At 44.1% G+C, this 14,197-nt stretch overlaps 1 protein-coding gene across 4 annotated transcripts in view; it reads left to right on the top strand.

Annotated features, from left to right (window-relative positions):
• LOC112070953 (pre-B-cell leukemia transcription factor 1) overlaps nucleotides 1–14,197 on the top strand; it is a 110,939-nt gene that overhangs the window by 73,235 nt on the left and 23,507 nt on the right. For all 4 annotated transcript variants that reach the window (XM_024138409.2, XM_024138410.2, XM_024138411.2 and 1 more), the window contains exon 3: nucleotides 13,445–13,692. In XM_024138409.2, coding sequence (XP_023994177.1) covers nucleotides 13,445–13,692 — 248 coding nt within the window. The remainder of the gene's footprint in view (nucleotides 1–13,444; nucleotides 13,693–14,197) is intronic.

The following is a 14,197-nucleotide window of genomic DNA, read 5'->3' on the forward strand; positions in this document are numbered from 1 at the left end:
AATGACAGAGGAATAAGGAATAGGAGTAGGAGTAGAAATAGCAATAGGTTGATAACCTTAAACAGAAAATAAACATGCATTATTTTACACTAATGCATGACACAGCAACAAAGCATGGCTTTGAACAAAGTAAACGTTTAAACAATTTTTCTAGGACTTCTAGCAATTACTTCTGCAGTCAGAAAATATCCATAACAAAAGTCACCACTCCTACCAGAGTTAAACATGTAAATTGTGCTAAGCACTGGATGCAACATAATAAATWATTCCAAACATTACATACCAGTTGCGTCTTTAGGGTTGAACAATGAGCTGTGTGTATGTTGAGGACCAAACATTTTATACCCATGCTTATCTGCCAGGTGCGCATGTAAAAGTAGTCCCWCCAGAAATCCTGGCTCAATTTTTTAGTTCCACCYGTGTTTTTGGGTTATCTGCCCTCTTGAGGCCTGGAGTTCTTTAAAGGAAGAGCTGCCATTGTGCTCATGTTTTGAGTGTTCTGTTTTTTGACGCAACAAGGACTGATCAGATGGATAGAATAGATAGTGACTCCTTGCTATTCCCTTGTTTCCTGGACAACGTTGTCACTCTTAAACATCGCTCCATAGATGTTAACATAGCAGGACTCTCCATGAAGCCTCAGGCTTCTTCTTATTGCATTAATGGTAGCCTACACCATTAACTCAATCAGATCAAGCATCCTAAATCATATATTGAAAGCTTCTTCATAAAAGGAAGAGGAGGTAGACAGAACAAATGTATTTGGCCCAAGGCCAAATATATTGTCTCTCCTTTGAATAATGAACACCATTTTTCTTATGAATGGCTTTCACTTAAGATCCCTGCTCAGAGGAGCGGTGGGCCGAGTGTCTCTCCACTGCAGCAGGGACATCATTACTACCCTCCCTTAGGCCTGGCTACGGCTACGACTACGGCTTGTACTGATTATAATTACCATTATTAGAGGTGGCTGGGCTGTAAGGAAAGAAGAGGGGGAGCGGTCGCCCCTAACAAAGTGTAGGAATGCATCCCAAATGGCACTCTATTCCCTATATAGTGCATGACCTTGGTCAAAAGAGGTGCTCTATATAGGGAATAGGGTGCCATTTGGGACGCTCACTAAGTGTAGCTGGTGCTCGCTGCGATCCACTCACTTTGGAACTGCTGGTCACAAAGTTGTGGGACCACACTAAAGGACAAGAAGGCATCAAAGCTAATGGTTAATGCGACGCCTGTCACCTTCTGAAGAGCACAGGGGATTATTCTTGTAATTGAGCCTTTATCTTATGATACATATCACCGTTAGTTCAACACCTTTCGTGTGTCTGATCTAACATCTTCCTGGATGTGACTAATGGGCATTGAAGTTGCATGAGTAGGCTCTTTCTCTCACTGCTGTTACGTTAGGCCTACTGTACTGTATTTACAATTTAATAAAAGGTAGGCCTTTATGAATTTTAAATCAAATGTGGTACCCTGTAAAACAAATGCTATTGACTAACATATTTGATCACGATCACAATCATAAATAGAAGTGTTTTATATGTCTGTGTATTTGTATTTTTCATGGATGTATTCTGACTAAATATACTGATGATTAATGTTTTATAAACTATTATCTGCATCACCCAAGAGCTGCAGCCTCAACTCTGATAACTGGCTCAGTTTACATGCTTCAGCTTTGATAAAGGCACAGAGAGGGAACAGACCACACTACTAAAGGGTTGGCCTGGCCTGGTCATAACAGGCCTGTCGTTGTCCTCCCGGTGTGTGTTGGTTCCCTTTCCGTTCCACTACCCTCATGACTGAATAATGAATTATGCCGATGTTGAATTAGCATGTAGCTGTCGCTTCAGCTCTGCTGCCTTGTGACAGGCCCACCATAACACCCACTCCTCGCTGGCGTCGGGAGAGAGGGGGGGCTGCTGGAATTTATTAACTGTTAAAGCCACAATGAAGTGTGCCCACTGAATCACCAATGCAAACACATAGGGCACAATGTTGTCACTGTAAATTAATCTAGACAGGCTCACCACACCACAGGCCGACCACACCACAGGCCGACCACACCACAGGCCGACCACACCATAGGCCGACCACACCACAGGCCGACCACACCACAGGCCCACCACACCACAGGCCCACCACACAACAGGCCGACCACACCACAGGCCCACCACACCACAGCCCACCACACCACAGGCTCACTACACCAAAGGCCACCACACCACAGGCCCCCAACCACAGGGCCACCACACCACAGGCCACCACACACAGGCCCACCACACATAGGCCCACCACACCACAGGCCCACCACACAAACAGCCCACCACAACCACAGGCCCACACACACCACAGGCCGACAAACAACAGGCCGACCACACCAACAGGCCGACCACACCACAGGCCCAACACACCACAGGCCCACCACACCACAGGACTCACTACAACCAAAGGCCCACCACACCACAGGCCCCCAACCACAGGCCCACCACACCACAGGCCCACCACACCACAGGCCCACCACACCATAGGCCCACCACACCACAGGCCCACCACACCACAAAGGGTTAATTATGCAAAAGACCACCATGTTGTATTTAAAAAATATATATATATACTTGATGAAACAGTGATATTTTTATGAGTTGTCTTCAGGAGGGGGAGCAACATTAGGAAACATACACATTATGCCTGTCAATTAAACATTTTTTTATTTAATCCTACATATGCTTTTTTCAAAATAATGCTGACATTTTAAATATATTTTATATTTTTTTGATCTTACCTCTTTTAAACAATTAATATTATATATTATCAAATGGAAAAAATATTTACTCAAAATCATTTGCATATGCAGTACAGTATCACTAATGTGTATAAATTATGTGTATTTACTCTAGTGAACATGACCTGCTTCTTAAACACATCCTCACCCTGTTCTCATAATGCTATCCTCAGCGCTATGTACGCTAACTGTAATGTGCCATACTATGCCCTAATCATTATTCAGTGTGAGTGGCAGAGCAGAGCATAGTCAGTGTTAAGGCCAGACCAGATGAGTATACATACTGTATATGGGGGTGTGGGTGTGTTCAGTGCATGGTGACTAGTATGGGGCGTATCTGGACCGGCCAGCCGACGGTCACCTGACTGGTGTTGGGTGTCAGTTCTGGCCGGCTCCCCATGCTGCCGACCCTGACGTAACTCGCATATCATGTTACAGTATCTTTATGTAAAATGGAGAGGCTCCAAAGGTGTCTGTCAGTCTGTCATTCTGTCAGTCTGTCTGCCAGCTCATGCAGCTTGAGACCGCTACAMAGAGACTCATCATCTCTGTTAACAGAGGCACCCTGGTCCAGCTTGACCATGCTTCACTCTAACAGTGACTGAACGACCCAACATCATTAATTTAACATCAACGTTTCCCATATCATCAGACTGCCATGGCAGGCTTCCACGCCAACCTTCCCTGTTAACATGTCGGATAAATCTAGAATGGGATTACATATGGTAATAGCTTTTGACAGCCCCGCTCGCTGTCATTGGTGTTGGTTTGTCTCCCTCACCTAATCCGATGGATACGATATCTGGACCGCGGATGGTGGTTGGTAGGCAGGCAGGCAGGCAGGCAGGCAGGCAGGCAGGCAGGCGCTGTCCTGGAAGAGAGCTAGCTAGAGCTTAATCCCCCTTCCAGAATGCTTTGATACACTCCCAAATATCGCCCAAACACTGACAGACACAAAGCTAGTATATTTTTGGAGGATAGAAGTTATATCCTCTAATATTCATATGTATTATATTCCCCCAGTTTGTTTATGTTTTTCAATCGAACTATTTTGGATGTCTATTAACTGTTGTAACTGTGATAAAACATGTGAAGGATATTTATTTTGTCAATTACACATACAGTGGCCTATAGAGTCAAGTAAATATTTCCCTTACTGTACTAGCTGCCTGGTTATACCCTGCCTCATATAGCCTCCCACAGCTGATCTCCTCCTCTCCTCTTCTCCCCTCCTCTCTGACACGCTTCAGTCTCTCAGAAAGAGGAGGGAGATGTGTTCCTTGTCCTTGTTCAATTAAGGCTGGCCCCAAACTCAGGGTTAAGCTGAAATGATCTACCGCTCCATTCTAGCAGTTCAATTTATATTTCAACATCCAACGATGGTGTCATCACAGAAATCCACTAGCCAGTCTGCACCTGGGTCATTTATTAATGGAAAATACGGTGTTCACAAACACAAACACACCCCACAGAGCCCCAAGACAGCAACACAATTAGACCAATTGAGAAAGGCCGCCGTAGGCAGACATGGCTCTCCAGAGAAGACAGGCTATGTGTACACTGCCCACAAAATGAGGTGGAAACTGAGCTGCACTTCCTAACCTCCTGCCCAATGCATGACCATATTAGAGACACATAATTCCCTCAGATTACACAGATCCACAAAGAATTCGAAAACAAACCCGATTTTGATAAACTCCCATATCTACTGGGTGAAATAGCACAGCGTGCATTCACAGCAACAAGATTTTTGACCTGTTGCCACAAGAAAAGGTCAACCAGTGAAGAACAAACACCATTGTAAATACAACACATTTATGCATATTTAGTTTCCCTCTTGTACATTAACCAATTGTACATCGTTACAACACTGTATATATACATAATATGACATTTGTAATGTCTTTATTCTTTTGAAACTTCTGTATGTGTAATGTTAACTGTTAATTTTTGTTTATTTCACTTTTGTATATTATCTACCTCACTTGCTTTGGCAATGTTAACATATGTTTCCCATGCCAATAAAGCCCCTTGAATTGAATTGAATTGATAGAGAGATAGAGAGAGAGAGATCTGTTTGCCCTCTAGGTTACAGAGAGCTGGTAGTCCCATCCACCAAATTACCAGGTGTGAAACAATGAAGGGACTCGGGTGCTATACTAATTTTGTATAGAGCAGACCTACAGTTGAAGTCGGAAGTTTACATACACCTTAGCCAAATACATTTAAACTCAGTTTTTCACAATTCCTGACGTTTAGTCCAAGTAAAAATTCCCTGTCTTAGGTCAGTTAGGATCACCACTTTATTTTAAGAATGTGAAATGTCAGAATAATAGTAGAGAGAATGATTTATTTCAKCTTTTATTTATTTCATCACATTCCCAGTGGGACAGAAGTTTACATACACTCAATTAGTATTTGGTAGCATTGCCTTTGAATTGATTACTTGGGTCAAATGTTTCGGGTAGCCTTCCACATGCTTCCCACAATAAGTTGGGGGAATTTTGGCCCATTCCTCCTGACAGAGCTGGTGTAACTGAGTAAGGTTTGTAGGCCTCCTTGCTCACACACGCTTTTTCAGCTCTGCCCACAATTTTTTTTATAGGATTGAGGTCAGGGCTTTGTGATGGCCACTCCAATACCTTGACTTTGTTGTCCTTAAGCCATTTTGCACACAACTTTGGAAGTTTGCTTGGGGTCATTGTCCATTTGGAAGACCTATTTGCGACCAAGCTTTAACTTCCTGACTGATGTCTTGAGATGTTGCTTCAATATATTGTTATGAGAATTTTGTTATCAATGTTCATTAACTTCAATTAATCTACTCAGTCTGCAACCCAGAGTTTGTAAGATTCTGGTTGAATGATACAGACAAGAGTCCCAGTTTGACAATAGTCAAAAATGTTTATTCACTGAACGTCTTCTAACATCAAAAATGCAAACCCAGTCTTTATAACACACACAAACAAGTTCAAATCTTAAGCCACGCCTTGCTCAGACAGTCTGTTTTTCCACTACAACAGATAATTGTTTAATCTGCAACATGTTTCATAATTTCTGCAAGCCTAACAGTTTCTCCCCTCCATGGTGAGACGAATGTCCTGTAGGGAACCAGTAGTACAACTTGTCTGCCGATAGCTTCCTCTTATGATTTGTTTCCACTTGCACCGCTTACATACTAAAAAAGGAACAAAAGGTCCTTGTTCTAATTCGACTGAAACTACACACATCATCAGATTATAGTTTTATGATTTAAAAATTTCATACAATTATATGTGGTTTCAGAGTGAATTATTTAACATTATTTAGACATATAAATTATTTATCATATATCCACATAATTTCCCTCCTCATGATGCCATCTATTTTGTGAAGTGCACTAGTGTCTCCTGCAGAAAAGCACCCCCACAACATGATGCTGCCACCCTGTGCTTCACGGTTGGGATGGTGTTTTCGGCTTCCAAGCCTCCCTCCTTTCCTCTAAACATAACAATGGTCAGTGTTGCCAAACAGTTTCTATTTTTTTTCATCAGACCAGAGATATTTCTCCCAAATACGACTTTGTCCCATGTGCAGTTGAAACCGTAATCTGGCTTTTTATGCGGTTTGAGCAGTGGCTTCTTTCCTTGCTGAACGGCCTTCTGTTTATGTGATATAGGACTTGTTTTACTTGGATATAGACACTTTTGTACCTGTTTCCTCCAGCATCTTCACAAGTCCTTTGCTGTTGTCTGGATTGATTTCACTTTTCGCACCAAAGTACGTCATCTCTAGAGACAGAGAACGCGTCTCCTTCCTGAACGGTATGATGGCTGTGTGTCCATGGTGTTTATACTTGCCTACTATGGTTTTACAGATGAACGTGGTACCTTCAGTGTTTGGAAATTGCTCCCAAGGATGAACCAGACTTGTGGGTATAGAATCATTTTCTGAGTTTGAAGGTAGGCCTTGAAATACATCCACAGGTACACCTCCTATTGACTCAAATGATGTCAATTAGCCTGTCAGAAGCTTCTAAAGCCATGACACAATTTTCTGGAATTTTCCAAGCTGTTTAAAGGCACAGTCAACTTAGTGTATGTAAACTTCTGACCCACTGGAATTGTGATACAGTGAATTATAAGTGAAATAATCTGTCTGTAAACAATTGTTGGAAAAATTACTTGTGTCATGCACAAGTAGATGTCCTAACCAATTTGCCAAAACTGTAGTTTGTTAACAAGCAATTTGTGGAGTGGTTGAAAAACGAGTTTTAATGATTCCAACCTAAATGTATGTCAACTTCCGACTTCAACTGTAACTCACTCCATTAATTTAATCAAAACAAGAACATTTCACATTTGGCTAGAAATTCAAAAGGAAATGATCTTAACATAGAAAAATGTCCTCCTGTGTGCTACCTATATCCCCCCACTAGAATCCCCATACTTTAATGAAGACATCTTCTCCATCCTGGAGGGGGAAATCAATCATTTCCAGGCTCAGGGACATGTACTAGTCTATGGCGACCTAAATGCCAGAACCGGACAAGAACCTGACACCCTCAGCATACAGGGGGACAAACACCTGCCTGGACACTATATAAATACATAATATGACATTTGTAATGTCTTCATTCTTTTGGAACTTCTGTGAGTGTAATGTTTTCTGTTCATTTTTATTGTTTATTTCACTTTTGTATATTATCTACTTCACTTGCTTTGGCGATGTGAACATATGTTTCCCATGCCAATGAAGACCCTTGAATTGAATTGAATTGAATTGAATTGAATGGACATTGAGAGAGAGGGCGCTAGATAGATAGATAGATAGATAGATASATASATASATASATAGATASATASATAGATASATASATASATASATAGATAGATAGATASATASATASATAGATAGATAGATAGATAGATACATAGATAGATACATAGATAGATACATAGATACATAGATAGATAGATACATAGATACATAGATAGATACATAGATAGATACATACATAGACAGGCAGAATATTATACTGTGCAGGTGTCACGTCCTGACCTTAGTTCCTTTTTTATGCCTGATAGGACTGTTTCGATTTTCGTTGTTTCACTTTAGTTTTTTTGTATTCAGTGTTCAGTTGTAATAAATTTAACATGGACACGTACCACGCTGCAGTTTGGTCCGATCGTTCCTATTCCTCGTCAGAAGAAGATGACGATCGTTACAGCAGGCATAAAGGGAGACGCCGGTGGAGAGGAATGCACACACACACACAGACAAACAAACAAACACACACACACACACACAAAAAAAGAAGAAGGAGGAGGGGAGATAGAAGCTAATTGTTTATCCCTCTGAGAACCCTCATTGGTGGCTAAGTAAGTTCAGCAGCACTATTGGACAGGGAGAGGAGAGCAGAGCAGACCCGGGTTCAAATGCTATTTGAAATCTTTCAAATACTTTTATTGTTTGCTTTAGCCTGCCGGGAGTTAGCAGTTTTGTGTTGGTCTATTGCGCCTCACAAGCTCAATCAAGCCCAGCTAAATTATTTCAAATAGTATTTTAACCCAGGTCTGAAGCAGAGCAGAACAGACCCATGGCTGGGAAACATTAGGATGAATCAATTAGCCTGCCATTAGCCAATAAAGTGGCTCTCATTGACTCGTGTAATTATAACCCACAGCAAAGACGGTTTTACAGAAGCATGTTGTTCCCCCTCCCTTCTTTCTTTTCTTTATTCATTTTATTTGTTTAAGATAATCCATTCCCTGGTTTTAATTATGTGCTTTAGGTTCAGGGCGGAATAAATAAATCACAATTTGCCTCCATCAGGGCAGCATCCTCTTCAGACCAGACAGATGCAGTCAGACACAAGGCACGTCCCAGCTCCCTGGTTCTGCCTGCTGCTCCTATGGGCTTCCTGTCTATGGAAACCAAATACCCAAATAACTCCAATATTTTACATATCAATTATATTATACAATATACATACCTAAATAATATACTCCAATATCCTTGGAGGCAAACACACACTGCAGCAGGTTCTTTGGTTCTGTCTCTCATACGACCTGATAATGCTCCTTTCGGGGTCTCGTCTGTCTCATACGACCTGATAATTCTCCTCTGGGGGTCCTGTCTGTCTCTCATAAGACCTGATAATTCTCCTCTGGGGGTCCCATCTGTGTAAACCAAATGCCCAAATAACTCCAGGGTGAAACCAGGATACAGGGAGGATGAAGGGATTGAACAGTGACAGTTTCTTGTAGCTATTGTATTGCTCCAAAAACAATTATGTCTTTGTAGCTAAAGGAATGTTCAGATTATGCTAACTAAATTTCACATTTTGTATTTATTCATACAAAAATAGTATTATTCATGTCTCCCTAGCCTATAACCTTCCACAAATAAATACTTTCTACTACAGTATCAACTGCATCTTACATTTCTCTGGTGTGTTTTGTTGCCAGACCGTTTTCCTTAGTTCACTCTCTAAATGTGGATCAAGTATTTCCCCTCTATCTTTTTTTCTACGAACAAGATCTTAGAAGCTCTGACCTGCAGTGAAACGGTCGCTATCTTATAAGACTGATGGGGGAGGTACTTCAGGCCAAGTAAAATAAACACTGTGAATGTTAAGCTCGAGACTTGGCAGACGAGAATCGAATCATTGCGTGAACGCAGGAGGGAATTCTTGGTGTGTGTCCCAAATGGCCCCCTATTCCCTATATAGTACACTACTTGTTCTGGTCAAAAGTTGTGCAGTATAAAGTGAATAGGGTGTCATTTGGGACACACCCTTTATGTTCCATTTTCATTTGACAGTCTAGACATTTTATGACTTTGGGAAGAAATCCGTGAGCCTTAGTTTTCAGCTGCAAACATCTGAGAAGTGGCAAGGAAAAGAGGTTCCTCCCTAGCTTTTGTGTGCTCTTTGAGTCCCGAAATGCTGTTAAATGTGTGATTTAGTGGGAACTCTTTATCCCTGTCCTTTAACCAAGGGACAGGGAAGATCATGTGAACTTGCAGTAAACAAAAGACTTGGTTTAGTCATCCGGGTTTACTCATATTCCAAAATGTATTTTACCTTGCACACAGTAAGTAGTAAAGTATCTATCTGTTCTCTGAATCTTTCCCACTATTCCACAAATGTATTCCTATGGTATGATCCTATGAACAATTATAGGTGACGATATGGTACTACACATTTTTTCACCGGGTTATAATATTTTACAGTCTTTCAACCCTGTTTCACACTCACTTTACCGATTCAGTATTTATGAGGTGGTGGTAACCACAGGAAATGTGTTGCTCTAGTACATTCCTCAGTGTTACTGTAGTAGGGGAGAAGTACTTATGTAGGGGAGTAGGACCTGTGGTAGAGGAGCAGGTCCTGTGGCAGGGGAACAGTCCCTGTGGTAGGGGAGCAGGTCCTGTGGCAGGGGAACAGTCCCTGTGGTAGGGGAACAGGACCTGTGGTAGAGGAGCAGGTCCTGTGGCAGGGGAACAGTCCCTGTGGTAGGGGAACAGGACCTGTGGTAGGGGAACAGGACCTGTGGTAGGGGAACAGTCCCTGTGGTAGGGGAACAGTCCCTGTGGTAGGGGAACAGTCCCTGTGGTAGGGGAACAGGACCTGTGGTAGGGGAGCAGGACCTGTGGTAGGGGAACAGGACCTGTGGTAGGGGAGCAGGTCTTGTGGTGGGGGGCAGGTCTTGTGGTAGGGGAGCAGGACCTGTGGTAGGGGAGCAGGTCTTGTGGTAGGGGAGGCAGATCCTGTGGTAGGGAACGAGGTATTGTGGTAGGGGAGCAGGTATTGTGGTAGGGGAGCAGGTCCTGTGGTAGGGGAGGCAGGTCCTGTGATAGGGGAACAGTCCCTGTGGTAGGGGAGCAGGTCTTGGTGGTAGGGAGCAGGTCTTGTGGCAGGGGAGCAGGGTCTTGTGGTAGGGGAGTAGGACCTGTGGTAGGAGCAGGTCTTGTGGTAGGGAGCAGGTCCTGTGGGTGGGGAAAGGATGTGTAGGGGAGCAGGTCTGTGGTGGGGGGCAGGTCTTGTGTGGGGGTGTGGGGCTAGGTCTTGTGTAGGGGAGCAGATCCTGTGGTAGGGGAGCAGGTTTGTGGTAGGGAGAGATCCTGTGGTAGGGGAGCAGGTATTGTAGGGAAGCGTCTGTGTAGGGAGAGCAGGTCTTGGTGGTAGGGGAGCAGTCCTGTGGTAGGGGACAGTCCCTGTGGTAGGGGAGCAGGTCTTGTGGTTGGGAAGCAGGTCTTGGTGCAGGGGAGCAGGTCTTGGTGGTAGGGGAGTAGGACCTGTGGTAGCGGAGCAGGTTTGTGGTAGAGGGAGTAGGTCTTGTGGTAGGGGAGCAGGTCTTGTGGTAGGGGAGCAGGACTTTGGTAGGGGAGCAGGACTTGTGGTAGGGAGCAGGTACTGTGGTAGGGAGTAGGACTTCTACATATATATTAACTAGTATGGACAGGCCTATTAGAGTTTTGGATCACATCATTTGGGTTTAGAAATGCACCAGAAAGGATCTGAAATTGTACGCTATTCCCTGTATAGTGCACACAACCAGGGTTTCCCATTCCAGATCCCCCCCCCCCCCCCCCCCCCAGCCCTAGACCAGCACTTCCCAATGCTCCCCCATATACTCAATCTACTAGGCAACGCGACTCAATCTACCTCCGCTGGGCCCACGGCCTGAACCCCTGACCTCTTTTCTCTCTCCACTCATCAACTATCACAGCATTTGCATTTCCAGTCTAGTTAAAGGGAGTGGGTGGAGGGGGGGGGGGGGGGGGGGGTGTAGGGGAGAGCGGCGGGGATACCCTCCCTCTGGCTGTACAGCCGGCCTCTTTCTCATCCCGCTGACACCCGACACAGCCCAGCCAGCCAGTCAGCTAGCCAGCCCATCCCAGGACTGGGGCAGCGGTCTAGTCTGGGGTTAATGCACCAGGCTACTCTCATTGTCTCTGGATTAATGAAGTGTTCCCTGCCTGTCCCCTTTCATTCAGAGACAATGAGACATGTAAGGAGTGTTACATTTTAAATGGCAATCGACACACATTGGCCTTAAAGTCAGTAAGTCATATACACACACTGCATAAGTGGCTGTAGCCTTGGAAGTAATGACATTGTGTTTGCTGCTTTTGATGCACTTGTCTTCCCTGTTAACCATTTGAATTCATGGACAGTGAGAGAAGGTGTTTGTAATTGGAATGGATAGACTCATGGCTCTTGAATAGTAGGAGGACGTAGCATCTGTGTCGTTTGTGAACATGGAAGGTTGGTCATGTCTACCCTAAAGAACAGCAAGGGAGACCTCTAGAGGAAAGAAAGAGAACAGCATGAATATACCTTGGCTCTGCCACTCCACACACACTGCCAAGTCCAGTGCTCTGTTTCTGACCTCTCACTGCCCACTATCGCTCAATGACAGGTTTCAGCTGTTGCCCAGATCCTTACACAACATCGCTGTTACGGTATTGTAAGAATAGTAACCTACCACCACTGTAAGAGCATTAATTAGTGTGTGTTTGCAACGTTACATTTACAGACTGAACTTGAAATCAAGTACAAAACCACCATTATCCACAGTTCATTGTGTCCCAATACTGACATATGGCGTCTAAGATACCAATGATGTCACCGACACAGAGTGTGTTTCTCACATGGCACCCTATTCCACAGGCGGCTGGTGGTACCTTAATTGGAGGGACGGTCTCGTAGTAATGGCTGGAACAGAATACATTAAATGTTATCGAACACATCAAACATGTGGTTTCCATGTGTTTGATACCATTCCATTCACTCCGGTCCAACCATTAGTATGAGCCGTCTTCCCCTCAGCAGCCTCCAGTGCCCTAGAACCTTATGGGCCCTAGCCAAAAGTAGTGCACTATAAAGTGAATGGGGTGCCATTTGGGATGCTATCTGAGTCCTCAGAGAAGATGCCTCATTCATTCTCAGAGGATAACCCCCAATTATAGTATTGGTTTATTTATTCCTCCAATATCACAAATAGTTTTATTACATACTTTATTGAACATCAAACAGAGTTGGCCTCTGCTCTGGTATTTATTATTGAAGTTGCATTTTAAGTTAATGAAATGATATAAATTGAGTTTTATTATGTGCAGTCTTGCCAGAGTCGTTAGCTACATAGCCTTTGTTCTGGCAGAGAGATGAGCCATAAAGAGGCAGGTGATTTATCAACTGGATGAACCCCGTTCAGACAGTGAGGTCCTACTGCCAGCTACACATCAGCTACACCACGTACCTCTACTGCAAGCTACACTACACACTGTACTTCAGTAGTCTCAGTCTGAGCCTGCTCTTTACCCGTTGCCACACATACTGCTGGCTTTTACAGTCCACATGGATGCACCACCAGGTGTTACTGTGGTGAAAAGAAAACCATTCTGCTGCACCGTTGCTCTTCAGGCCAGAGGAAGAGGATGTGTTAGGCGTGGTATGTGTGTGTTAGGCGTGTTAGGCGTGTTAGGCATGGTGTGTGTGTGTTAGGTGTGTTAGGCGTGTTAGGCATGGTGTGTGTGTGTGACAGGTGTGGAATCAGGCAGGGCGTGGAGCGCTGACTACAGCCGACAGCTTGTTACGGTGTTACGCTGCTGTGATTGGTGACCTGCGTGACTGACCTCTAACCTCTGACACCTTCCTGTCGTTTGTAGTGCTGAGTATCCGTGGTGCCCAGGAGGAGGAGCCTCCAGATGCCCAGCTCATGCGATTGGACAACATGTTGCTGGCGGAGGGCGTGTCTGGCCCGGAGAAGGGGGGCGGTTCTGCAGCGGCAGCGGCTGCGGCTGCAGCCTCAGGAGGCGGGGCAGGAGCAGATAACTCAGCGGAACACTCGGACTACAGAGCCAAGCTCTCTCAGATCAGACAGATCTACCACACAGAACTGGAGAAATATGAGCAGGTGAGAGTGGACAGGATACAGTCACCCCTCAGAGAACTACTGTCTTTGGTGCCTTTTACCATAATCACATACTCTAACCCTGTAACCCGAACACACCAGCTCCTCCATCACCATTCCCATCACAGTGATTATTTATTAACCTATGACTACCTGCCATCCACATTACTACTTCAGGCTAATGATCCTTTTAAACCCATTCAAGCTCTGCTAACCCCACTGCAACACAGTGTTGTAACCCACTGACTCATGCCCATTCATGTTGATGACACCTCACCAGTCAGAAACAATAGAAAAGCAACTTCATTTCTGATATTTACATAACAAATTAGGAGTCTTTCTACATTTATGGCATCCATCTAAAGATATATTTGACAGCTTTTCTCTCATCCCCATTGAACCCCCATGTAATGTGCAGTTTCCTTCTCTTCTCCTCCATGTCGTTATGTACCATGCCAATAAATCAGAGTGGATTTTACTGCATAGCGTTATGTCTACTTTCCAAACC

The sequence above is a fragment of the Salvelinus sp. IW2-2015 genome, unplaced genomic scaffold, assembly GCF_002910315.2.
Source record: "Salvelinus sp. IW2-2015 unplaced genomic scaffold, ASM291031v2 Un_scaffold1467, whole genome shotgun sequence".
Lineage (NCBI taxonomy): Eukaryota > Metazoa > Chordata > Actinopteri > Salmoniformes > Salmonidae > Salvelinus > Salvelinus sp. IW2-2015.